Source organism: Tinamus guttatus, unplaced genomic scaffold (assembly GCF_059628265.1).
Source record: "Tinamus guttatus ecotype Peru unplaced genomic scaffold, ASM5962826v1 Tinamus_guttatus_pri_ptg000048l, whole genome shotgun sequence".
NCBI classification, from domain to species: domain Eukaryota; kingdom Metazoa; phylum Chordata; class Aves; order Tinamiformes; family Tinamidae; genus Tinamus; species Tinamus guttatus.
The window spans coordinates 12697414-12722178 of NW_028288582.1; the positions used below are offsets into that span (position 1 = coordinate 12697414).

The 24765-nt window shown below is 43.0% G+C and overlaps 1 protein-coding gene across 1 annotated transcript in view; it reads right to left on the reverse strand.

Moving 5' to 3' along the window:
- Positions 1-18366, reverse strand: part of SLC24A4 (solute carrier family 24 member 4) — an 85000-nt gene extending 66634 nt beyond the window's left edge. Inside the window, exons 1-2 of the mRNA XM_088539703.1 lie at positions 18210-18366; positions 16049-16159 (exon numbers count right to left, since the gene is read on the reverse strand). Coding sequence (XP_088395829.1) covers positions 16049-16159; positions 18210-18366 — 268 coding nt within the window. The remainder of the gene's footprint in view (positions 1-16048; positions 16160-18209) is intronic.
- Between the last annotated feature and the right edge of the window lie 6399 nt (positions 18367-24765).

Below are 24765 nucleotides of genomic sequence, written 5' to 3' on the forward strand. Positions count from 1 at the left end.
TTCTGTGGTTATGACTGCCTTTCTGTTTGAGGTATTCAGTGATCCTCATTCTTCAGCACAAACTAATGCGTAGTTGCTTACAATCTAAGCTGCATCAGGCCAAAAAGCACTTTTAGTTCAGTTCCATAAATGATGCCCCAGACACAGTGGGTGAAATCAGATGTGCCACACTTAGGGCTCAAACAGTACTAAGACAGCACTCAAACACCAGGTCTAATGAAACAACCCAGACATCTACTCATTAGACTTTCTATCCCTGGAGGAAGCAGGAATGCAGTGCCTCCCTGTTTACGCTGCGGTTCCCTAGGCAGTCTCACCTTCAGCTGGGGAAAGAGGCAACTCGCCTTTACCAGAGGAACACACTTTGCGGTAACAGGGAGAAATGGCATTAAAGTGTTCCCAAGGCCTCGGAGGGGCTGCATCCATCAGGCCTGCTCAACGTGCTCCTTGGGCATCTCACACTATTTCACATTCAGAAGTCCTCACTGACCTCACTGAGTGCTGTGGGCATGAAGTGGGCTTAGAGACCTGTAATGCTCCAGGAAGAAAATACAGAATCTTTTAAAGCACAGCAAAAAGTTTTCCTTATCTTTTCCCCAGTAGGAACACTCAAGTGTCAAGTTGTCCAGGTGCCTAGGGATGGAGTTAGTGAGGTTGTCGGAGACATCTCACTCCAGTCGAGATTTTCCCAGCGCTGAAGATGTTGCTGGGAACCCATCTCTCTCTTCAGGTACTAAGGCCCTTAGACTTCTCTCCCCTCATCCCCTCCATTTCCCTCTCCTGTTCAAGGAGACTGACTTCATGGATAGAGAAATAATTTCTAGTGACAGAAGTACAACCAACACTAAAATATTTTGCTTTAAATTAAGCCGCTAATGTAAGTTCCGCGTCTTTGAATCCACAGAAATAGGTCAACAACCTCATTTGTAGGGGGGCACAGTGCTTTTGAATCATGCACACCACTCCTGTGGATGTGTCCTGGCACTTTTCCCCAGGCCAAGGACAATGAATAACATTAAATCTAGAGATTTACAGTGTCTGTTTTACCACCAAAAGGTGCTTCTATGCAAAAAGTAGAGCAGCAACAACAACAAAGTATGTCTGGCAGTGATTCATTTTCACTGTCTGCCTCTCCAAGAGGGAAGCATCAAGCAATGGCTACTTTGCTTTCCTCTAGACATATTTCTGCAAAAGCTAATAGTGAAACTAATTTAACACATGAATTCTAAAGTGGTTGTAAAAATCCACAGAAACTCAGTTTAGCATCTTCCATTTGTACTAATTGAAATGCCCTTCCTGAAGAACAGTAATAGTTTTGAAATGTCCTGTTCCTCAGCTCCTCTCCTTCCTACTCATCTCTAACCTCCCTATTTTGGTGGTATTTTGGTGACACGGGGATATTTCAGTGGTTTAACTATAAAATTTAGTATGCCAGTGCTTTTATTATACAATTAGCAGAGGAAATATGCACACCTGATGGCAAACTGTGTGATTTGGAATGATTTAAGATCAAAACGAGGAGAGTCACTGTTCAAAACAAAGAACAAGCTTCCCAGGCAGCTTTGTAGCCCTGCTGTGAAAGAAAAATGGTTACACAAAATTAAAAGGAAACTTTGTATTTTCTCTCTTTTATGAGACACACCGGTAACATGAATAAAAAAAACAATGTCTATGGGAGTGCCAAAATGAAGGATGTTTCAGTGGAATCAAAATTCTAATACTTTGCCTTTTATCTGAATTACACAATATTCTTTAAATCCAAGAGCACAAAATTCCAGACTTCCCTAAATAACCTGGGGCTTGCTAGCATAAATCTGTCAACTACAAAATCCCTCCTCATCTCTACAAAGACTATATTTCTAAAGGTCATCAGATGGTCAGCTCATACACTAGCCTTGCAGGATATGCAAACGCTGGAGACAGAGAAAGACATAAAACCTCTATTCCCCACTTTAAGCAGCAGTGCTTCTTAAGAGTATGAACTCCCTGATGTAAATCAGGGTAGAGTATCTGCATGCAGGGGATCTCACTGGGTGTCAAGACACAAAGATTTCAGCTAGATCACCTAATACGCACTGCTGATACAGGCACTGATACATGTATTTTCCTCAAATATCTAAATATTCGGAGTAGTTTTAGTCATCCCAGTTTTAAGTCACTGACAACTTTGATTTTTTCCCTTTTTCCCCCCTACTCTGTGTACTGCCCTGTGACCGTATTTTCAGCTTCACCAGGGGACTCGGAGTCACTCAGTGCAGATCTTGCCACTTCTACCACCTTTACCTGTGGTGAGCAGGACTTCAGGAAGATCCATCACATCTGACTACAGTGAAGAGCTAATGAGGATGGCTAAAAGCCTGTGCAATGGACTTAGATGTATTGCCAAGCATATTTTTTCCCATGGATCAATTATTAAACATAGGCAGGAAGATCGTAGTGTCCAATGCTGCATTTGATATATTTGGTATTCATATTTTATTTATATTTGATATATATCCTGGTCCCACTGATGTAAACAACAGGTTAGAAAGGGCCAGTGGCCACACCACTTAAAATATTATTTTGGGACGTGACAGGTGGGAACAAAATACAAGCAAACAAAAACCACACACAAAGGAATTGCTCCCTTACTCCCTCTACTAAGTCCCGTTTTGCCTGAACATGGGCTGAAACATAAATATTCCTTACTGAATGATGCCCAAAGCAGTGAAAATGTCCCAGTTCAGGGAAGGATCAACAACTTTCTTGACTTGAAGTTGATTACATGCTTAAAGTTTAGTCTCAAATGCTATCCTGAATCAGAAACTTGCTCAAGTGAGCCAAGTGAACTCATGAATTAGCTCCACCATGAGTATGTTTAAAATCTGCCCTTCAACCTGAACTTATTTTACCATGGCTAGAACATCTCAAACTTAGTTCTTAATTTTCCCCGAGGGCAAAAATGATCCCCTCCAAGGACTGCTGTTTATTTGTGTGCTAGCTTCCCAACCAGAGAACTGCATTTCATATTCTCAGTCTCAAAAGTAGACAAAAAAGTGCCAATCAAATGAAAAATTAATCCAAATATCAACTAAAAGTAAATAAATATATCCAAATCCAAAATTAAATAAATCCACAGATATATTGAGAAGATTAACTTTGAGTTGTAGGACTATATCTGCAGCACGAAGTGCAATCATGCTCTGTGTGGGGCATTTCACTTCAGCAGAGATGTCACTCCAGCCCATCCTTAACACGGCAACAGAGGTTTACACTAATCAGCTTTTTCTGAGGTACAAACTCTAGTGTCACATCACTAGCTGTTACACAACATCAGGAAATACTAGCTCTGCTGATTTACAACAGTCAACCTGGTCTGGCTTTCAAACATCTGAAGTAATAGATATCTCCCAACAGAAAATAATTTTAAGTAAAAGTATCCTGTTTTAGTTTGGAATAAACAAAACAATGTATCACTCTCTTCAAAGTCAGAACTATTTAATGGATGGCATTAACCTTTGGCAAGCCTTGGGAAAAACAATGGATTTTAAAGATTTTTATTATCATTTAGTATCCCACAACAATACCATTTTTCTGATGATTTTAATTACACATCTCCACATTTGTATACGGGGAAGTGAGTATTTTCTCTTACACATAAGAGAAAAGAAGGCATACTCCCTACTCACGTTCCTTTCAAAGAAACACAAATGCTCCAGATAACTTTCCTCATAAAACATGGACCACGGAGCTGAACAGCCAGCTAGGGCAGATTTCTTATCCTCAGTTTTGCTGTGCAGCAGCCACAGGACTGCCTGGCACTCGTATCAGCATTCAAAAAAACACCAGCACAATTTAATTTAATCCATTCTTTTAATACAAAAAGCTTTTGGCCAACGTAAGTCTTCTTATGCGGAACGGGATGGTTGTAGCATCCCCCGCTCCACCCCAACCCAAGCCAAACGGAGGTCCTCACAAAGCAGCCACACACTCGCACACCAGACTTCAGGCAGAATCAAAACACAGAGGAACTCTGGCTAATCCCATAATTGCAAGAGGCTTTTACCCACGGCTGTTAAATAATACGATCCAAGTTGCCTCTGTAGATTAAATATACAAAGTCACCATACAACTAAAATAGAAGGCAATGATGGGTTTACTATTCCCTTACTATTCCCTCAACATAAATAAAAGGAAAAAAACAGTCATTACCATTATAAAAGAATTACTGTAGTTTCCATAAACTTGCAGACTATACATGCATTGTTTTGGAACATGAGTGTTAAACTTTGAATTTCTACTCCTGTAAAAGACTAAACTCAAATACTATTTAAATATAAGAAATCCTTTTTTTCCTACATTAAAGATAATATGTTTAAACAGAAAAAGCAGTAAGTTTTTGCAGAGTTTGGGATAGGGAGAAGAAAGAAGTCAAAAACAAAATATGAGAACAATGAACTGAAAAAGGGAGGAAAAAGCAGATGCCTTAGTGAGTTTAACAAGCTACACCATGTTTAGACTAACTCTAAACCAGAACCTATATTGTGGCATATAATTAGGTCTAAATTTACTATTGGAGAAGCCAGGATCATCTTAATTCTCTGCAGGGAACAACAAGGCTTAGCATTACAAAGATGCTTTACATGTTCAGAGCTCCGTCTAACAGGATAATATTTGTAAAAGAGTCAAAGAGATCTAGATTACTGACTGGTAATTTAATTAATTTAATTACTCTGATTCCCCAAGGAGCAAAAATTAAAATAAATAAATAAAGGTTTTTTGTTTTGAGGAATGGAGGAACACAGGCAAAGTCACAGAGGGCAGTCCCTGCTGCAGCCAGAGCTCGAACTGAGGAGCTCCCCATCCCTGTGCCAACGTGAAGCACTTACTCAGGGCTCTATGTTTCACATCAAGGAACAGAACTATTAAACACAAACTTCAGGACTACAGCTACTGCAGTCAAATGTAGTAACTAAAACAACAAAAAAGAACATATCTGTTAGCTCACTGATAGCAAAAACCAGTATGATTTTACTCCAACTGCCCCCCTGCAAAACTCCATTCACCTAGTAGAGATGGAATTTAGTTTTCTATACAAAACAGATCAGAATCTACTTTCAATGATAATACGAGCAGGATATCCATTTGGGAGCATAGTCCGTAGGCCCTCCAGATTCATGGGACATCACCCCCTGCTGCTGCCTGAGCACAGGAGGGCTAAACCGCAGGGCTAAATGTTGTAGGCCAGACAGGGACAACCAGCATGGTCCACTGCAGCTGATTTCCACCCAACATGCTGGATACAGAAGGCCCTTGTCTCTTACAGGAGTTACAGAGGTACTTAGCTAGCCCCCACACCCGAAAACACTTCGGAGAAGGGCAGAAATGCCCTGTTGATCACAGCTCTGCCACAAAGTACCTGGCAGAGGTCTGGTGCAGTCTCGCAGAGCTGCCCATCAGCATTCGGTTCTAACAGCACAGTCCAGAGCCAGCAAGGCAGCACAACCAGAATATTTGTGATCAGCCACTGTTTGGATGAAAGGGAAGCATTCCAGCTGTGAGGACAACCTTTTTTTTTTTTCCCCCATAAAGAAACCTGCACATTGGTCCCATTCCAGTTGCCAGCGTCACCCCAGAAGAGCAGGAGCGAACGGCGTCTCCACAGCACTCAACCCTGCAGGGGCTTCTACGGGAGACGATGGAGGTGGAAAAAAACACCAAAATTTGAAAGCATCCAATAAAACCAAAAAAATCCTGAAAATAATTAATGGTGTCCAAAAATCTCACCAGTTTCAAAAGTCACTGACCTTTTAGGAACACAACACTTCTTATAACCACAAAAAGCTTGTAGCAATAGTCCTCAATTTAATCTCAAGTTAACTGTTTTGTAGGCAGTTATACATTTTAACATAACTAACCTGTGCTAGTTGTACTACCTCCAGCACTACACAGAGAGTAATATTTCTACCATGAAAATCCTGTAACACAGTCAAAGGTTGCGTAGCTTGGGAATGGGTTATGTTATTCAGCAGGTACCAGTGAGTCAATCTAGTTTACTAGTCTGTGCTGTCTTGCAGAGAAAGCAGCCCAGCTCCAACCTTTAATTACCTAAGTAGTACTTGCTAAACTTAGTTGCCCTGAATATCCACAGATTAAAGCAGTTCTGGAGATGATCCCAGATAGACTTTCCAAGAAGAATTCCCCCACCAGGTGCTGTTACACTAATCAATCCTGCTTGGCTAAAGACAATACTAAACTCAAGAGAATTAAAAAACATAACTGACTGACTTCAAGGCTGGAATATTTGTTCTTGTTCTGCACTCAAAGAACTCAGTTAAGGCCAAGTCAAAGGCCCTCTAAAGATCAAGAAAATAAAATTCAACAACCTTTGATTCAGGCAAATCAGATTTGCTCACGCATGAGCAAATACTGCTGCTCTTTTAGCCCGAAAGCAACAGATTGCTTCTTTTTATTTTGGGCATAGCAAAGCAGTATCGATCTTTTAGACAGTTCCACTCACACCACAGGCCCCAACCTATTTTCCACCCAGCAGCAAACACTGTCCTGGCCCGAGGAACCACGGATGCAGCCGAGACGTGCAACACCCCGAGCAGCTACCCATCTCCCTGGACCCGCGCTGGGGACTCCAGCCTGAAACCCCCTTGCTGGCCCCTCCATTCGCTGTGGGCAGCCGCTGTAGCTGCCACCCGTGCATGGGGCGGCCACAGGAGGCCTCACCTCCTGTGGGAGCACCTGGAAAGATCTACATGCTCCAGGGCTCCTGCTGACCTCTGGCTTTAGGTAAGTAAGAAGGGGAAATGGTGATCACTGTACAAAGCAGAATGCAGCTATCTGGTACAATAAGCTGCAAAGACAAGTTCAGTACTTCACTGACAACCTCTATGTATCACTTTAAATCAGAAACATCCAGCATATTGAAGAGGTCATTGGTATGTTATCATCCATTCCTGCTCGTAACTAATTTTTGTACTGCCTTCTGTTAGACTTCATAAAAATATGAAGAAAAAAAAATTTCTGTGAAAAGTTACGTTTCTTATGGAATACATCATAGCAGAGGAGTAAAATGTGAAAGAGTAACTATGAACTGACCAGGGAGAAGGGCTAGTAGCAACCAAACCTCATCCTTCAGTGTACTTACTATTGGTACAATTTATGAATTAAATAAATAAATAAATAAATGATAAAATAAACAGCTTTGCTACTGACCGTCTCTACAGACTTCAGGCAAGTCACATTGCCTTTTTTATTTTTTTTTTCTTCCGCTTTACTTGTTTATTTCTATTATGAGCTCTCTGCAACAGAAACTGCATCTCACAACAAGGACAGTCGACTCTATAGTTACCAAAGGACCTTCCTGGCCTCCCTGCACCCTAAGCGAGCAGGTGACCGACATAGGAATAGCTAGGGCAGTAACTCTGACTGGAATAGCTAGAGCAGTAACTCTGACTTCTTCCCAGTCTAAGCAATCGTGGCCAGCTCAGCTCCTGAGGTGCCAGGATACTAATGGCTCATAAGGAGGGATTTAAAAAAGGGAAGAATTAAGATTTTCTAGATTTGCATACTAATTTGTGAGGGGCAGCATCAAGTGAGTAAGAAAAAGCAGAGATACTGGAAAGTCATGTCAAAGTGCAAGCAGGAAGCACAAGCTAGAAGTAGAGAAGAGGAAGACTTATGGAAAGCTGAAAAAGAAGAGGGAAAAAACCCTGCAGTTTGAGGCAACAGAAGCCAAAGATCCTGTGGAGGGTGTTAAAGACCTGTAACGTGAGGAGGCAAAGAATGCTACCTTTGCAAAGGCACGAAAATGTACCTAAAGAGACAACTAAACCAGAAGGGTCTCATCCTCCAGCAGCAGGTCTGCAAGGCAGAACCTTAGAACCACTACAAGCGCAGTGCTATAGGGCAGCACACCTCAGCGAGGAACTGCTCTCAGAGGGTTGAGGAACAAGTGACTGATGTCTGTACTTTGGACAAGGAACTCGAAATTCAAAGCACGTTCTGGCTCACAACAAAAGGAAAAGGGGGGGTTACCCCAGTTCAGTTTCTTCGAGTTTCTAAACATAACTTCTTTAATTTTAAATTAGCTATCCTAAAGTTTAGAATTTTCCCACCCTCTGTGAGCATTTACATCTTGCTATTCACATGCTTTAATATCTCTGTGCAGCTGATTCAGTAATACTACCCCCTGCCCACTGAACAGTGACTGCCCCCCATGAAAGACAAAAGTCATCTGGTGTCAGCAGTGTCTGCAGACAGACCAACAAACAATGGGCAGGGTCCAAATTACCTCCTTGCTCTCAGAAATGATGGAGACACATTCAGCATCTTTTGCCTCCGTGGGTAGAGGACACTCTCAGATTGTTAATCCCACCTGTCACTATCGTTATCCTGTTAGTTTCATGTTGTAAAAACGGGAAAAATGAACAGGGACATGTACGCACAGCCCGTGTTCTACCCAAAGGATCTGCTCCACTCTATTCCGACTCAGCAGTAGAGTCCCAGCAGGAACGAATTTGAGTCATGGTTTCTAAGGTTATCATGTTTTCTACTCTAATGCCTTTAGTGTCTGCCAACTTTAAATAATAAAGGAAGCCATCACTACTGCTTGAAGGTTTTGCCTGCCTGTAGAATAGGAGCGATGCCAGTTGTCAGAGCCTTCATGGAGTATTTTTAGACAGCTATGTGGATAACCACATCTATCCTGTAAAAAATCTTTAGCATTAATGAACACAATAATAGAAATGTATAAGTAAATCATGTAACCTCTGAATAAATAATGCAGTAATAAGGGCTTTTATCAGGAATATTATTAAAACAAAGTGACTTATTGCAATGAAACAGCACTCCGTGGCCAACAGTATTTTTAAATTGGTGATTTTGACTTTTAAAACAAACACTGAGACTCAAGAAGGCCTATTTTTGGTGAAGCTTTCTAAATTGCCTTATATCTACGTGGACGCATTAGTACAGTTTGTCAACATGCGCTTTTGCAATCCATGCTAAGAATCAAAAAATGGATTATAGGCTGCAGATACTTTCATGTACCAAGCTGAAAATAAGCCTTGCTTACCCTTATGGACTTTTCAGAAACCCTACTTGTTTTTTGTTGCAGACTCCTGACCCCCCCACACCCCACCCTAAAAAGAAAATACTCCTCTCCATGACCGACTAATCTCGGTCTTCTGCCACCCAACTCCAAATCTCAATTCCTCTATCACTTTTGCAACTTTTGGTAACAATTTCTCACCTTCAGCTGCTTCCCACCATCTACTTCTGCACTTACCCAGCTTGCAGTGTGAATCTTCCACACTGTACAGTCCAGGCAGATCTGATGAGAAACTGAGAGCACAGAGAAGGCATCTCTGCTCTCAGGAACAAACAGAGATTTAGAAAAAACCTAGAATCTGCAGAAATGCTATCTGCAGTCTTGCAGGTCTCAAAAGAATTTGCGAACTGCTATTTTTGACAATTCTTACCTAAAATTATGCAGGTGTCACAGACATAAATGTGTCTCTCCTACCAGGCTTCCAAAACCCACCAGTTTGTTTATTTATCAAAAAAAAAAAAACAACCTAAGATGTATACCTTTTTTTTCTCCTCTAGCCACCTACTGTGGGAAGCAACTGGACTACTCTGGTCTTTATAAGTTTTAGACAGGCTGCATGGTCATATTAGCAAATAAGAACAGATCTAAATACACACATACATACAAACTACACTAAGAACGACATTAATATTAAGAGCAAGACTTTGTAGATCTGGGTGTCCAGTTCTCATTGATTGTGAAATCCTTAGTTTGAGAGATGCTGCAAGTAAAATTTGGTTTTGATACCAACTCACAAGACTGCAGGAAATTCAGGGCAGAAGGAACCTTAAGAAGTCTTTTTAGTCCAACCTCCTGTTCATGCATCATCTTTATAGGAGCCTAGATTGGGAGTAAAACGCCTATATTGTATTCTGTGTTCCACTACATGATTCCTCCTTGACATCAGCCAGCAACCTATATGCTGCTGTCTGCCTGAGTTGCCCTCAGTCACAGGGAGAAATATTGGAAGTTGGAAGTATTACCACATTAACATTTGGGGAAAACTTATGTATTACAATCTGAAATACAGGAAAGCAGGTATCTGAATGCAGAGCCTGGCTAACATGAGACACTTGTGATCAGGCATTCAGGAACAGCAAACCCAGGCTTTGTCCCATCCAGAGCATGTGCAGGCCTGTAGCTACAGATGTGAGAGCTGGTTCTGAAGCTGCTGCATTTCAGAGATTGCCTCTTTGTTTCAAGCCTATTTCCTGGTTTCAGAGTGAAGCCTCGTCTTGTAAAAATTCTTATCCAGCGTGCTCCAGCTGGACCAAAACCAACTGTATGTGAATCCAAGTCATTTAAAAAAAAAATCATTATGCAACATTTTTTTAGATTTAAGAATATAGCAAATGGGTTTTTTTGTTTGTTTGTTTCACTTGCCCATTTACTACACCTCTAAATGGCATTTTAGTCACTTATTTACCATGTGCTAAACTACTACTTGCAAATTTGGCACCTAGACTTGGGGAAAGGGATAAATTACCCTGGAGCTCGTTTCATGTTCTCAGCTCTCCAGGGTATTCTGCCAGCAGGTTGAGCCAAAGCACAGAGAGATGTTTGTCTCATTTCTTTCTGCTGCTTTGGATGCCAGTATTAATACACTGCTAGAAAAATGAACAGCTCAGGCATAATACCAGTTATTCTTTAAATTTTCACTTCAAACAAAGCACATTTTCTAAATGCATTCACAAAAAATCTAAAATATGAACAAAACATTTTTCCCATGTGATTTCTACTCACACCAGCCCTTTTAATGCACACATCATTATGCTTGGCAAAGAATGTCAGAATTTCAACCTAAATCCAGGTGTGAATTCTGATTAGGAAACAAGAATAACTTGTCATCAAAGGCTTGTCATCTACCTTCTACTAGTCCATTTATTGTGCTTTTAAATGATCACAGATCTTGCTCCCGCAGGGAAAGAGAAACCATGAGAACAAGATGACAATGAAGCTGACCACCCAACATCTGGAGGGACAAGAATAAGTCCAGAGACACTAAAAAACAAACAAGCAGGTGAGCAGGTGACAAAACTGCACAGTTTTTGTGCATAAGGGCAGAGAAAAGTCTCACTGATTATGTAAGATTGGGTGGAATATTTGCAAGTAACACAACACAGCTTTTTGTTTGCATTATCTCAGTAAAACGCATAGATGAATAGTAGGAGAAACTATAGCGGTATATTACAGTTTGATCAAGGGAAGATCATTATCATATTGTGTAAAGAAAAAGAAAAATCAGGACAAAATGGCAAATTCCACCAGCAAAACAATATAAATACGCAGTTTAGGATCCTATATATTAACATGCCTATGAGGATTGAGAAGAATAGAATACATAAATCCATATTGAGATTGGTGTATTTAACTAAGCACCATGTTTGTTAAATAAAGTTGATCACATGTTCTTCACTACAAATGCACAAGAAATAACTTTTTCTTTTTTTCCTTTTTTTAAAAAAAGGAAAAAAAAAACTTACAAAATTACTTTGAAAATCCAGTCGTGTTTCCTCTAGTCCTTGAGAGCACCAGCACTGACATCTGTAGAACACAAGAGCCCAGCACTTTTCCTATGCTAGGAAAACGGTTTCAGGCTTCCACAGTTTCTCTACAATGCATCACATTCCCCATGAGCCCCCAAGGTTTGAATAACTAACAATGTAAAATATACACAGATTTAATGACTTTTGATTCTGATTCAGAACTCTCACACACGCTGCTAGCAAACACAGGCTATTTCACAGTAGATGACTGATTCTTTTTCCTTCACCTTAAGAGCACAAAGCATGGCCACTGTGTGCATTTTAATTCTAAAATAAAACGCAGCAGGGCCTAGAAATAAATGCTGACCCCATCTTTCCCCCAGCCCACAGTTGTACCCACCGGCAAAAATGGAAAGAGAAGGCTCCAACCAGGTCCCTGCCGGCGAAAATCATTGTCGCTCACAAGCTGTCCATGTTCATAGTGTCAGAAGAGTGTAATAAAAATTTGTTCTGATCAATGTCTAATTCACAGTAAATCATTCAAATGCTTACACTATTGTATACATGGATTAACACAACAATATTCACAACAGGAAACCTTCTAGATCAGTTGGCTTAAGAGACTATCATGACCCGCTGCATTCACATGGATAGACACTGCCTGCCTGGTGGACACACCACACCAGCCCAGCTTTGAATTGCTCTCCCAATGTCACTCAAGATGCTGGAGATCACGGAGATGGTGGGAACACTGTGAAACAAGAGGCAAGCCACGGGAGCAGAGAAGCTGTAAATCAGCCCTGCTGGGCAGATGGCACTTGCAAGCTAGCGAGCTGTCAGCAGATGGAAGTGAGAATTTGGATACGACCAAGAAAATTGGTTGCAAACTAATGAGATCTGCTAAGGTGTTAATGACAACTAACCCTTTCCAATGATTTTGCTTTAAACTGGGGTTAGATCAACCTCTTCTCCTATATTTACAAGAATAATTTTCAGGGCTGTAAAGAAAAGGTTTGTTTTTAAGTCCAGCAGCCATCCAGAGAGGGTTGTGCAGTTGCTCAATATGAAATGAGCAAAAGATTCATAATTCAGAAATCTCCAGCTCTCAGGGAGTTTTTGAAGTCCAGACTTGTATACATTGCCTTTAAGCCCCCAACCCAGCTCTCTACAACAACTTGCCTCTTTTATGGCACAGGCACTTCCAACAAAGGGGCAACTGCAAGACAAGAAGCATTTTTACTAGAAAAAGACTACAGGACACACCACCTTTCGTGACTGGTCTCAGTCTGGATTAGACGTGAGGTTGTTTTGGCGCTCACAAACATTCCGCCTCCTTCCCAAAGCCAACCTCCAGGTCCTTTGTATGGAATATGGGTTATCTTGAAATCCTTAGGGCTGCAAAATAGTTTCTATCAGAAAAATGATATTGAGGAATATCAGCCCCATTAACCTCCAGTGTTAGACATATCTTTTCTTCTAGTTCTCCAGCACTAACAGCCTCTTTTTTAAACACCCCCCCATTTCACTAATATCTTTCTTTCCTTTGTCACAGCCTCAGGGTTCTTTTTATAGGCAGCGTTGCCAAGACTTCAAAGACTTTTTTCCCTTTCTGATACAATGGTCCCAGAAGCGTTAATAATGTTTTCTGAACAACACAATACAAAATGATCTGCTTCTGCAGAAGAGGCAAGCTCACACAATGCAGGCTCCTCCATTATGGCTAAAAGCTTATGAGGTTTTTTCCCCCCAAGATATATTGCCACAGATGAGCTCTTGTCACGACTGTCACGGACTGCAGGGTTCTCACAGTCCTATAAACTTCTACAGCCACAACTTCTGACAATTGGGAATTTACTCTGCATGTAAGAAAAGCGGATGAGGCAGCAAATAAAATAACTTTTCTGAAAGCCTTTGGGGAAAGGGAAGTAAAGCTACAGACTTGTGTGGGAAGCTAATAAAGTGGGAGCACTGCGACACAACAGCAGTGACAGAAAGGATTAACAGGCTCTCAGCAAGAACTTACATTCCCCAAGGTGTTAGGAAGTTCTTGTATCCTAAACACGCTCACAGAAGCATCCACCTAAGGAAACTGCTATGAACCATATAGACACACACACATTTGCAGGACCCTTAGTGCCTAAAGAAGATATGGAAATACATGGAATAAGCACATCCCATAACAGAGGCTAGAGAAAGCACTTAAGTATTAAGCATTATACAGTACATACACACAATAAGTGAAAATTCCCATGTCTCAAGTGAAAATGCATACTTTCTCACCAATTTCCTGTGTGATCTTGATCAAGTCACTGTTGCTGTCACTATTATCTCTAGCTGTAGTTGGGGGGTTAAACAAGCTACACGTCTCAGAGATGCTCCATATGCTACTAGTTCCTTTTTGATCCAGTTTAGGTCAAGTATCTTGTTCACATTACAATCAGACAGGAACCAAAACAACCCACAATCAGTTATTATCAAGCAATAATGACTACTGAGCCTTATAAAGGCATTCTTGTCCAATGAACAAGAGTTTCAGATATTTTCAAGTGCTCCCTGTATTTGCAGCTATCTTCTATCTAGCCACTTATGCAGCATCTGTATCTCCCCTTAGCTATGTAAGACCAGAGAGATAACCTGCACTTAACTACAGAACAACAGGAAGTGACTAAAAAGGCTACCACTGCAACACCATGACAAGTTTGATCATTAAATCTGTGTTCCAACTTGAAGCAATATCTTTTAAAAACAAAGGCTAATTTCAGCATTGTGGTTAGAAATCATGAATTTAATGCAAGTCGCACGATAGTTTTCTTAAGGCCTCAGCATGCTGAAGCATGCTTGGACTCTCAGCTGTGGTTACAGAGAAAAGGACACCTCAAAGACTGAAATTTCAGAGAGCAAATCAAAATGACCAGTTATGCTGACTTATTTAATCCATTGATCCTAAACTAATCTTTCAGCTGTAGAGGAGGGGAGGAAGCCAACTCACTTGTTTTAAGTATCTGGAGAGTCGGCATTTCTCAAATATCCCAGTTTACACATGAGCATATTGAGAATGTTCTCCCTTTGCAGTTTTATCATACTGCAAGGTAAGTTCCTGCTCATTTTCTATGGAAATACCCACTAAAAACTTGGAGAGCACCCTTCTGATCCCAACTCTCTGTTGGCTTGGCTCTGCATACGTGTGCATGCATGTGCACACAAACATGCATGTTCATTCACTGATGCATCCAAATATGTGGAAGAAAACAAAAAAGGGATGAAAGAGTATTTTCTGAGTACTCATCAGGAATAATTATGTCTTTCCAAAAGGTCATTTATTTCTTTCTTCTCTGTGAAGAACTCAGAATGATAAACCAGCAGTATTGTAGGGTTACAGGTCCAAACAACAACAAACTAACTCAAATAATTCCTTAACAGAAGTAGAAAGAAGTTCAGTTTGGGAGTCTAGATGTCCTGGGCGTCAAGGTAATAACATTTAAGCTTTTGGACCTGCATGAACAAGGCTCTTGTATTTCCCCCTACTGTGCACAAGCACAGCAGAGACATGAATCTATCTAACAGGTATCTCCGTGCTAAAGCATGTAATTGCAAGAGGAGGGAGCTCTGTCCACATCCCCCTCAGTGCCTGGGGGCTGGCAGCAACCCAGGCCTCAGGCTGCCTGCACGAAGGTACTGACCCTACTGTCATCTCCTGGTTAATCAAAGAATTGTATTGTTAAAGAGAAATCTGAACTTGAAATTAATTTGGCTGGTGCCATTGGCAAAATGTCTCATCTCCCACGCACCATAAACCAAGAAGCAAGGAAAGAGAGGAAGGAAACATACACTGGGAAGACAGACGGGAAGACAAAAGCACTGGGGACTAATGATCATATCAAAGGGCATCATCTATCCTTGCCCTCAGTCAGTTACTATCCTCCGGCCAGGATGGAAATCTTAAACTGGAATGAACTCCGGGGTATCCATATAACTTTCCTTACCACCCTCTTCCACGCATTATAATCGCACTCTAAATGCACAGTGCACTATGTATGCAGCAAAAATCTTAGCAAAAGACAAAAACTAGTTAAGTCTGGACTGGTAATGAACCCAAAATACTGCACTCACTGGCATCTCAAACCCTGTTTTTAGCTATGCATGGTTTCTAGAAGAGTGCACCTCTCATGACTACTGCAATAACCGTAACATCACACACACAGAAGCAATCACCAAAAGAAACCTGTGAGATCCAACTCTCAGCCCAAGACCCACAGCAACTCCAGAACATAATTATACCTAAATGTTCTTTTCTACCTTTGGTAGCTAAAATCTTTGCATCCCATAGCATCATAAACCTTCTTCCTACATGGTACATTTTTCCTTTTTAATAATTTTGACACTTATGTTTATCCTAACACATGATCACAACTTGGTCATGACTGCACAGCACAAGACACCTCAGCAGCTTACAAGATATCATGAAGCTTTCCCATCTTACCTGGCTCTGTACAGTTCTTTCCATCATGTGTTTCATTAGGCGATGCCATCAATCTTCTGTTCCTCCATATTTCTGATAAAATGTGCCTGTCTGCAACAGCAGATTCTCGGCCTGTATGGAACAGAAAGAGGTTATGCTTACTCTCAGTATGCATCATCTTAACTGCACTGGATGTGCACGTCTGACTGTGAAACACACCAGCGCATTGACCACAGCAGCTGGAGAGGCTGCAGCTCTCCACGCAGCCTGGCTACCAGTGCCCGGCAGTGCTGGGCAGCAGGCACATGCTCCAACACGCACTGCCGAATTTCAAGTCTTACTGCTACTCTAGATGAACCACCCCAGCTATGCTGACACGGGCAACCGTCACGCTTTCACTTACATGTTCACATCACCGATTTCTCAAAAAATAACAATGCACATAAGGAAGGGTCAGTTATACCTTGATTTAGCCTGAAACTATCAGCTGGTCTTGTCAGTATTGGGTATATTTGATTATATCAATCCTTGCATAACTTGCTGGGGAAAATTAAAAGTAACTGCGTTATGAGAGCCCACAAGTCTCAACAAACTTCTTTACAAACCAACAGGGTTTCTGCATAAACTAGCATGCTACGAGCTGCCTCATGAACACGGTACATAAGAAGCACTTGTGATAATGTAGGATATGCAACTACAATTCTCAAAGGAAGAATACACCCCCCCTTAATTAAATCACTTCCATCTCAACTCTATCCATTTCAAATGAATATCAACAATAATGAAACTTCTTCAGCATCTGACCTGGTAATTCATATTCCATCATCATACAATGTTTGTGCTTTGCACTACAGTGATTCTTGCAATAAAAAAATCTAGCTTGGAAGTTAGTTTGGTTAGTGCCCTTGATTAAATGATCTCCTGCCACAATTGTAGGAAACATAGAGAACAGATGGTCAGTGTTTATAGATACAATGCAGTATAAATTAGCAAGCTGAAAAAAACAAACAAACAAACAAACAAAAACCCCACTACCTGATGCAGCATACCACCAAAAATTAGGTTATGGGGGATTTAGTTGATAACCCAGGGGATTAAAAAAAGCTAACTTTCATTAGTCATGGCATTTCTCATGCAAACCCCCCAAATTCTGCAAAGTCTTTAACTCTAGCAGCAAAAAACCCTCAAACCACATACATACAATCACCACCCAAACTAGCTGTTTTCTCAAACCAGGAAGTTAATGAAAATAACCAGGTAGTGCAAGGGGGGGAAAAGGAGAGAAAGAAAAAAGAAAAAGAAATCCCACACAATAAAACGTTATGGATGTAGATATATATATATATTCTATATGTGTGTGTGTGTGTGTGCGCGCGTGTGTGTGTATCTAAAACCACAAGTAAAAAAAAAAAATTGTTTCAAAGTTCCGGGGTGAACAAAACGCTAATGCGGAGGATGATACTAAACTCCTAAATCTAGGATGGCAACCAGCCCTTCGTGTATCTCCAACAATAGCAGTAATAATTTGAGCGCGGGAGCTACGGAAAGCACCAGCTCCACGAGATTTCCCTTTAGAGACCCCTTTAACTCCAGCCTCCACGTGAGGAGGCGCAGAGCCCTCCTAAGGGCGCCGAAAGCCGCTGTCCTCGCTCTGGGGACGCGGCGGGACTCGCGCTCAGCCTGGTTTGTCCCCGCTACCCAGAGCCCCGCGGCACCCGCGGCCTCTGGCTTCGCACACGAGGGATGCGGGGTGCGGGAAAAGCGCTTCCAGCTGCGCCCAGCGCGCTGCGGGCGGGGAGCACCCTGCCCTGATGCAGCTCCTTGTAACTGCATCGCTTGACAGGGCTCCTGCACTAACGAAGCAACAAACCGCGTACAACACGACATGAGCATCGCTCCTTGCCCAAAGCGCAGCGTTTTGGAGGAGAAGATGAGCAAAACGCGCGGGTGCCGTTGCCGGGGGTTTCCCCCTTCCGCGGGTGAAGGTGGAAGGCAGCGCGGAGCCGCGGGCGCAGAGGCAGCTGCGGGAGGCGCAAAACGCCCCGCGCTGCCCTCGCCTCCGGAGCCGCCGCCTCCGACACGGGCTCGCACCTGCCCGGCTGCTCCCCGCGTGTTTCCAGGGGAAAGTCCAAACGGGAGCGGCGCCTGCCCACGGCTCCCTCCTCCGCCCGCGGCCACTCACCGAGCCGGGAGAGCAGGCTGGACATGCACCACACGAAGAAGAGGATGGCGCAGATGAAGCCGAGCTGCTGCAGCAGCATCTCCCGCCGCTTGCGAACTTTCCTCACCGTTTGCACCATGCTCGTGGGCGCGGCGAGCGGCGCCGCGGGCAGCCCCATGCGGAGCGGGCGGCTCGTCGGGACGCGGCGCTCACTCGTGGCGGCCCCCCGCGGGCCGCTCCATGGCCGGCGGAGCGCAGCGCGCAGCAGAAACGGGCGCCCCGGCTCGGCGGCAGCGAGGCAGGAGGAGGAGGAGGAGGGAGGAAGGGGAGGGAGCGGCGCCGCTCTCAGGGGCCGGGCCGAGCCCCGCGCCCCGCACGCGCCATGGCCGGCGGCGGAGGAAGCGGCGCCCCGCTCTGCCCGGGAGGCGGCCGCCCCCTCTCGCCGCCCCGGGGCGGGATGCGAGGCAGCGCCGCGGGGCGGCCGCATCCAGCCGCCCCGGACCCGGTTGAAGTTCGTCCGCGGGCGGGCGGGCAGCAGCCGCGGGACGCAGCGCCTCGCGCCCGGGCTGGCAGCGAAGCGAAGTTCCCCCCGCTTCCGCCTCCCCGGCAACTTCTTGGGCGCTCCCTCTAGCCCGCGGCAGCGCCCCGGCCTGCGCGGGGCTTAGCGAGCGCGTTGGTGCCGCCCGCCCTGCGCAGGGAGCCGGCGGCGGCGGCTCGTGCCGCGGAGCGGCCGTTGGGGCGCGGCTGCGGGCGGCAGCTCCGTTCCCCTGTCTCCGGGATATGTATTTGTAAGGGGCACTTCTGTGAGGAAAACCAGCAAACGGGGCATTTTCTCTTGTCCTTGATCTATGTCACTTGCAGTACGAGATGTTTAGGGCAAAGGAGTGACCCGTTTAGAGAAACAGCAGTTCGACCCAGGCTGTTGCAAAGCAGATCTTTTCTAACAGGAGTGTGTTATTACATTAATTAGTTACTGCTACGCAACAAGAACAATTCGGAGGATTTCCTAAAGCAGCACAGGCATCCTATTCCTTCAGGGTACTCAGCACTGCTGTACATGGCAGTGAGCACGTGTAGACAGAACAGAGAATTAACTCCTCAGATCCTTCTTTTCAGCGCAGCACTTAAATTACAATGGAAAACCCTTTCTGGGAGTCTCTGGATTTCTGTCTCCAAACATGCAGTACATGCAGTGCTTCGCTTCATCTGGCACAAGTTCTAGCAATGTCATATTTATAAATAAGAAATAACAAAAATAGCCTGCAAAAGAAAATCTTCACAAATAAAATATCACTAATCCTTTCCCTTCCCTTTGGCCTTAAACCTTCCTTGTGTGTGTGTGTGTGTGTGTTTTTCCTTACTTTTGTCAATTACTGCTGCTACTGTGAGATGTGGTAGCAGAGGGCCAGGGTGTTCCAGTTGGCACCCAGGTGTGAAAGGGCACACGAGTCATCCTGAGGTCTCCGCCAGTACTGCAGTTGGAAGGGTTTGGTTGCTTGAGTGGAAATGCAAGAGAAACCATTTTTATCTCTTTGCTGGTTTGCATGGAAATAGCCACAGAAACTGGCATGTCTTAATTGTTCAAGCTAACAGGGCAGCTTGAGTCCAAGAGAGCTTTGACCACTTTGTCTAGAGAAAGCAGTAAAGCAGGAAAACCTCCATGTTAGAAGAATGACACTAAGATGTACCCCAGTCTCCTATCCTTCATTCCTTTTCCAACTGCTGAGAAAGGACGAGTAACTCTCATAGCTCCTGCCTACCCCAGAGTAGGTAGTCAGGAAGAAGACAACTCAGATTACATACCTTTATTTTTCTGCAAGGCCACCTCTCAGTTGAACCCAAGTGAAAACCATCCTTGACCTGAAAGACTTCCAGTCTGATGAAGCTAAATAATGACAAATTTGATGCATAATAGGTCATTCTTACTTAGGTAACACTATATCATAAGCTTTGCAATTGAGGTTTATTAGATCATATTATTTATAGTGTTTTTTTCCCACCTTGATGCTCCACTGAAGTTGTTGGTTAGCTATTTGTCAGTAGAGATGCATAGTTAGACACGACTGCCTACCCTATCTGCTATCATCATGCCTCAGAGCCAATACTTCGTATGGCTTCTCAACACCTCTTTTCATTGGAGCTGAGGTTTCTTTAAGCCTCCTCTTCAACTCAAAGTGACAATCTTTTTTTTTTTTTTTTCTGTGAGAAGAAAGCATCCCCTTGCCTTGTCATCCCATTGCTCTGTGTTTAATAAAAGCTGCAGAGCAGATTGTGTATCTTCTGTATTAAGATTTCAACTGGGAATAAAAAGATATGGACACTGGAAAGGGAAGGATACTTTTTCAGCATCCTCTTGGCATAAGTGCGTTTAACTTCTTCACTGCTAAGATAGATCAGAGCCATGGGCTCCCTAGAGGCTACCCTCAACCTTGGTCTCTGATTAGGACACCTGCAGTTTATTGAGTTTGCCTGTGATCTTTATACTTACTCAGTTTGATCTTGTACCGAAAATAATGTGGCCATGATTCCGTTATTGATGGGAATTAGCATAGTGAGAGGAGCCATCCTTAATCATGACTTCCTAGGGAGCTCTGGGGATGTTGCAACACTATCCCAGATCAGATGTTCACCCCAATGTTCTCTTTCCGTGACTGTGAACCAAAACAAGAGGCAATGCAGTAATGTTTCAGTTACCTTCAAATGGCATCTAGTTACTCTTTATATGGAGGACATTCTCTTTTGCTGCTGATCAAAGCCACGGGACTTCCGATCTGAAGAGTTACTGACATTAAGATGTACAATGACAAGTTTGTTTGGAACTGAGGTAAACTTGAGTCTGGAGATGAATCTGTGATTCATAGATACTCCATATTTGTGTTCTATACATTCTTTGCACAAAAAGCATAGAACTGAAGTATTATTAGAAATTCTAAGCTTCACATGTGAGGGATTTTCATTAATGCTGTCAGGTCTTATGAAAATCACATGGATCAAATGAAAGCACATGGTTAGTGATAGGAATGCAAGTTTACTTTTTGGCCCTAGTTTGTTTTTTCTTATGTGGTTCTGTTTTAGAGGTGATAGATAGTGACTATAGAAACCCAGGGGCCATCCCTATGAGGAACTGAAATCAAGAAGTAAAAAAAAAAGAGAAGAGAAGAGGTCTTTTGTGAGTCATTTCCACAAATTAAATCTGCTAGCCATGAAAGCAGTTCTCAGTGTGATGCCTCTGTGTGTGCATGTGTGCCTGTATACACAAATGAGGGAGATCAAAGTTCATACAGTACTAATTTCCTAATCATACAGGCTTCTCAATCACGTTTTTAGTCACTCCAGTGATCATAAGGCAGTATCAAAATTGTTCCTGAATATTTAACTTTCAGATCAGCACCCTGAATTACACGTGCTTTGGTAAAGATGATGTGCTATGTGCGGTTCTGCATGGGCTGTCTCAAAGGGTGGTGTGCCACAGACATCCAGGTCAGTTCTCTGTCCTCCCCAGTTAGCAGGACCTGTACCTGAAGGCTCTAGCCAAGCACACTCAAACCCTTCGGACAGAGCCCATTCACCATCATTCAGGAAGCTCTCCACCAGATCTGGCTGATGGACACGCAGAGATTTACATATGGATCTTTCCGGCCCCAGCTCTTCCTTTTGATTTGCAAAACCCCTGTTGCGTATGAGTGAATGATGAGACGATGTAGTAGGCAAAAAAAAGAAGCAAACAGTTGGTGCATAACGTTCCATCTGAGAAGCTTACAATGATTTTTCAAATCTTGAATTATTACTATCTCTTTCTGCAATAAGAACAACTGCTTATAAATTCAACAAGGTCCTTCCATTAGTATCTTCCAAAAAAAAAAAAAAAAAACAGGAAAGAAAAGTGTTAAGACATTCACCGGTGTTTTATTGAGTCATACCTTCACAGGGAGTGGTTTGGTGATATACTAGATATTCACCATCTCAATTACAATTAAAGAAAAATGTTTTCCAGACTAGATCTAGGAATTCTCCTGAAATAATTTCATATTGGAAATCAGAGACATTTGGGAAATATCATGAAAACAAAGTGCAGAAGAAGAAATAGCACTTGCTATCTTAAACTAAGCCAAACACAAGAAATCTATCCTTGCTTGTAACTGTGATAATTTAATACTCCTGTATGTCCCACTCTAAATTGTCTCACTAGAAGCACAGACTAACACTAGCTTCAGCTAGCACTGCCAAATTTACTTGTTTTTCATCTCAAGCACAATTAGTATCTTGAACTGAATAACAACCAAAAGGCTTTGAATTAGGAAAGCGTCTCACAGGAGATCTGTGAAATCAGCTCATCTAAGGAGAAAATATCGATGCTGCCGAGGGTCGAAGGGGCAGTTTAAAATGCTTGGATGCATCTTCTGTGGCACCCCCTAAAAGCTCTGAGCAGCAGGAAAAGCAGCAGCACAGCAGGGTAGCTGGGTGCTGAGAAGCTCTTAGTTGTGAAGACTGCTCCAGCCCAGAAGAGCTGTGATTGCATCAGCTGAGAAGCCCTGAGGACTAGGAGGTGACTGTGTATGATAGACACCCAACCAGTCCTCAGAGCCTGTGGCAAGGCCAGCTTTTCCAACCAGTCAGCACCCCAGTATCAACTGCACTATCACTAGGGCCTAGAGATTGTTCCAAAGGAAAGCCAACCAAGCCATTAAAAAAGCAGCTGAGAGGAAAAGGACTTTGATCCTGCTCTGTTATTTTGGCTAAGATTAGTCATATGAGGGAGCTGTTGAGAGAACCTGAATTTGGTGCTGCCCATACTCACCTGTTTTTCGACAAGGAGCAATTCCCAGTTTATCTTGGACCTTGTCCCTCAAAAGGGAGCCCATGCAGATATGGCATGGCAGAATAAGCTCACAGAAAGCAATCAGTCGCCCATCACTGCTTTAACTTCAGCTCGGGCCACCACAAGTTAGCAGGCGTATGCCCGGCTGCTTCTTTAAACACTGCTAAAGCTGTGCTAGGCTGTTGTATACTCGACAGAACAGCTGCAACAGCATCAGCATGGAAGCTCCATGGCCTCTGCTATGGGTAAACCCCAAGCTGGGACCACTTCTACAGACAAACTGCATCTGTATTATCCAAAGAACCCCCCCTTTTTTTTTCTCTGAGATCCTCAACAGCTCTCTAGTCATTCTCAGATTTTAATCTCTCATCTATGTTTCTAATCTAGTGAATACTTGCTGGCTGTGCTATTATGTCTTACTTCTGCGTGCTTCAAAGACAGAAGTTTTCCTTAAGATACAGAAATAACCCTGTATTAACTCAGACCTTTGCTTTGCTTCCAAGACTATAAATAACTCACCCTTCAATCAAAACTTACATACTGTGAAGAAGTCAGTCTCACACTGTACATGGAGCCACATCCTCCTTTAACTTTGCCCAAATCCCTCTTCATGCTTTTAATCTTGCAGTCTTCCAGGCACCCATTCCTCTTGAGTAATCTTGGGTAATGCTACTTTCTGTTTTGGATGGCACTAATTGCTTACACCTTGTATTCTGTGTTTAACTAGTGACTCTACGTTTATGGAGACCCTCTGTGGGAGCTTCACAGACTGTTAATGGGATTCTCCCGCAGCAGGCAGGGCTGCTGCAGGTGAGAGCTCCTCATACCCTGCTTTCCATAAGCAACCTCACAAAAGCCCAGGAAGGAGATTAGGCTGCTACATCTTATTCCTAGACAAGAAGAATAGAAGATATCAACCAGGCCTAAGCTTTAACTTTAAACTACACAGCAAAATATGATCACTTGATTCTTGATGTCCCACACATGCTGTTAACGCATTTTAATTTAGGTGCATAGGTTCTGTTTGTTCGTGTAAATCCACCAAAATGTCTCCCAAGTAGAAAATATTTTGTTTCTGTACCTGCCTCCTCAGATCTTAGGGCATTTGTTAGAAAAACTTCAGTAATAGTATATATATCTGCTTAAATGCTTCCCAAATTGGAGGAACTCAGGCGCATGCATAAAGCCGTATTGAAATGGCAGTTGAATTGCAGGGACCCTGCTATACAGCACTTCCTCTCCAACACACATAACATTTCTGTCTTTCTCAGACTTGCTCCCACTAAATCAATGGATTTTACAGGTTTTACAATTTGCCAGTGTTTTTCTGTTCCTCTGTGCCCTCATCATCGCTTTCTCTCTGGCTGCTTCTCAGCTTTGCCCCTTCTGACTTTCTCTCTGTGCCATGGGACTTCGTTCCACGCATCTTGATCTCCTAGGCCCGGTGTAAATTTTTCATTTGCACTCCTCTCTGTAAGCAGAATTCCTGCCTCTTCTTCAAATCTCCACTTAAACCTACATATGCATTTGAGTTTATTATTGACTCTAAGCCTGATTCCCAGGGGCTTGGGGAAATTTGACTGTGCTTAACCATAACTGGGAAGAATCTAGTTAGTTGATTTCATGCTGCACATGAGTGATTCTGACTGCAGGTTAAAACTGCAGCACCCTCTTCCATCACTGCACAGCACCTTCATTTGCTGCCCATAATCCTTTTCCCTTCCCAGATAAAAAAACTAAACTCAATTCTGTAAAATG